At 49.9% G+C, this 1,135-nt stretch overlaps 1 protein-coding gene across 1 annotated transcript; it reads left to right on the forward strand.

The window, feature by feature from the left end:
* Positions 1-320: 320 nt before the first annotated feature.
* ETH_00035475 (uncharacterized protein) lies at positions 321-727 on the forward strand (the record flags this gene model as incomplete). Its single annotated transcript, XM_013379680.1, has 2 exons — positions 321-410; positions 635-727. Coding segments are annotated over 2 exons (183 nt in total), but the record flags the coding sequence as incomplete, so codon positions are not given.
* Positions 728-1,135: the final 408 nt, after the last annotated feature.

Genomic DNA, 1,135 nt, shown 5'->3' on the forward strand with positions numbered 1-1,135 from the left:
TGGAGCGGCGGCTTCCGCAGATCGAAAGAAATTCAAATCTTTTAATTTATTGAATTGAATTAATTGAATTATTTCGTTTAAATTCATTTCATTTTACTTAACTTCATTGAGTTATTTCGTTCTAATTTGCTCCATTTTGCCTCAAGTTTCCGCCAACTCCCACAGCACACAACGAGCCCGGCTCCGTCGCTCCGGCTGTAGCCACTAAACCCTAAATCCTAAACCCTACACCTAAACCCTAAACCGGGGGCTCTAAACCCTACACCCTAAACCCTAAACCCTAAACCCTAAACCCTAAACCCTGGAGCTTCGCGGCGAAAATGGAGGTAAAAAGGGACTCTATAATTGGGCTTGAAGAGGCGGATATAGCAGACCCAAATTTGCACCCCAAGCTGCAGCGCTGCAGAGAAGTGCGTAACGCTCCGTAAACCCTAAACCCTAAACCCTAAACCCTAACGCCCAAACGCCAAACTCCAACCCCTAGACCCTAAACCCTTGAGCATAAACGCGAGTCCAAATGCTTTTCTGCATTCGCCAGGACTTACTGTGTCTATGGTAGAGCGCGTAGGGTTTACGGTTTAGAGTTCAGAGTTTAGGGTTTAGGGTTTAGGGTTTAGGGTTTTGCGGGGCGCAGTATGCTGCTTCGGTGGAGCCTGACCCTCGCTACGTTGAGAATTCCGCGCACGAAAAAATTGTGTTGGAGCAGCTGAAGCTCTTTGAGTCTCAAGTAGGTAAACCCTAAACCCTAAACCCTAGTCCCTAAACCCTAAACCCTAGTCCCTAAACCCTAAACCCTTGACCCTTGAGCCTCAGCACAAGCCTTTACGGCTTAACCTCAGACCAAAGGGCCTCCGCCTCAGCTGAAGCCTAACCCCTGAACTCTCCCTCGGAACTCATGGGCTCCAAACCGTAAACCCTAAACCCTAAACCCTAAACCCTAAACCCTAAACCCTAGCTGTTTCTGCGCAGTTCCGGGCCCTCTACGGCCCCCGCTTTCTTTTCCTGGCGCCTCCAAACGAATTTGGCTGCCCCAAATTTGTTTGTTCTTCCCTGGCGCCCACTTTGCTGCCTTACGAGTCCGCAAGCTGCTGCTGCTACTGCTGCTGCTGCTGCTGCTGCTGCTGCTGCTGCTGCA

Source organism: Eimeria tenella, genomic scaffold (assembly GCF_000499545.2).
Source record: "Eimeria tenella Houghton genomic scaffold, Eth_scaff3788, whole genome shotgun sequence".
NCBI classification, from domain to species: Eukaryota; Apicomplexa; class Conoidasida; order Eucoccidiorida; family Eimeriidae; genus Eimeria; species Eimeria tenella.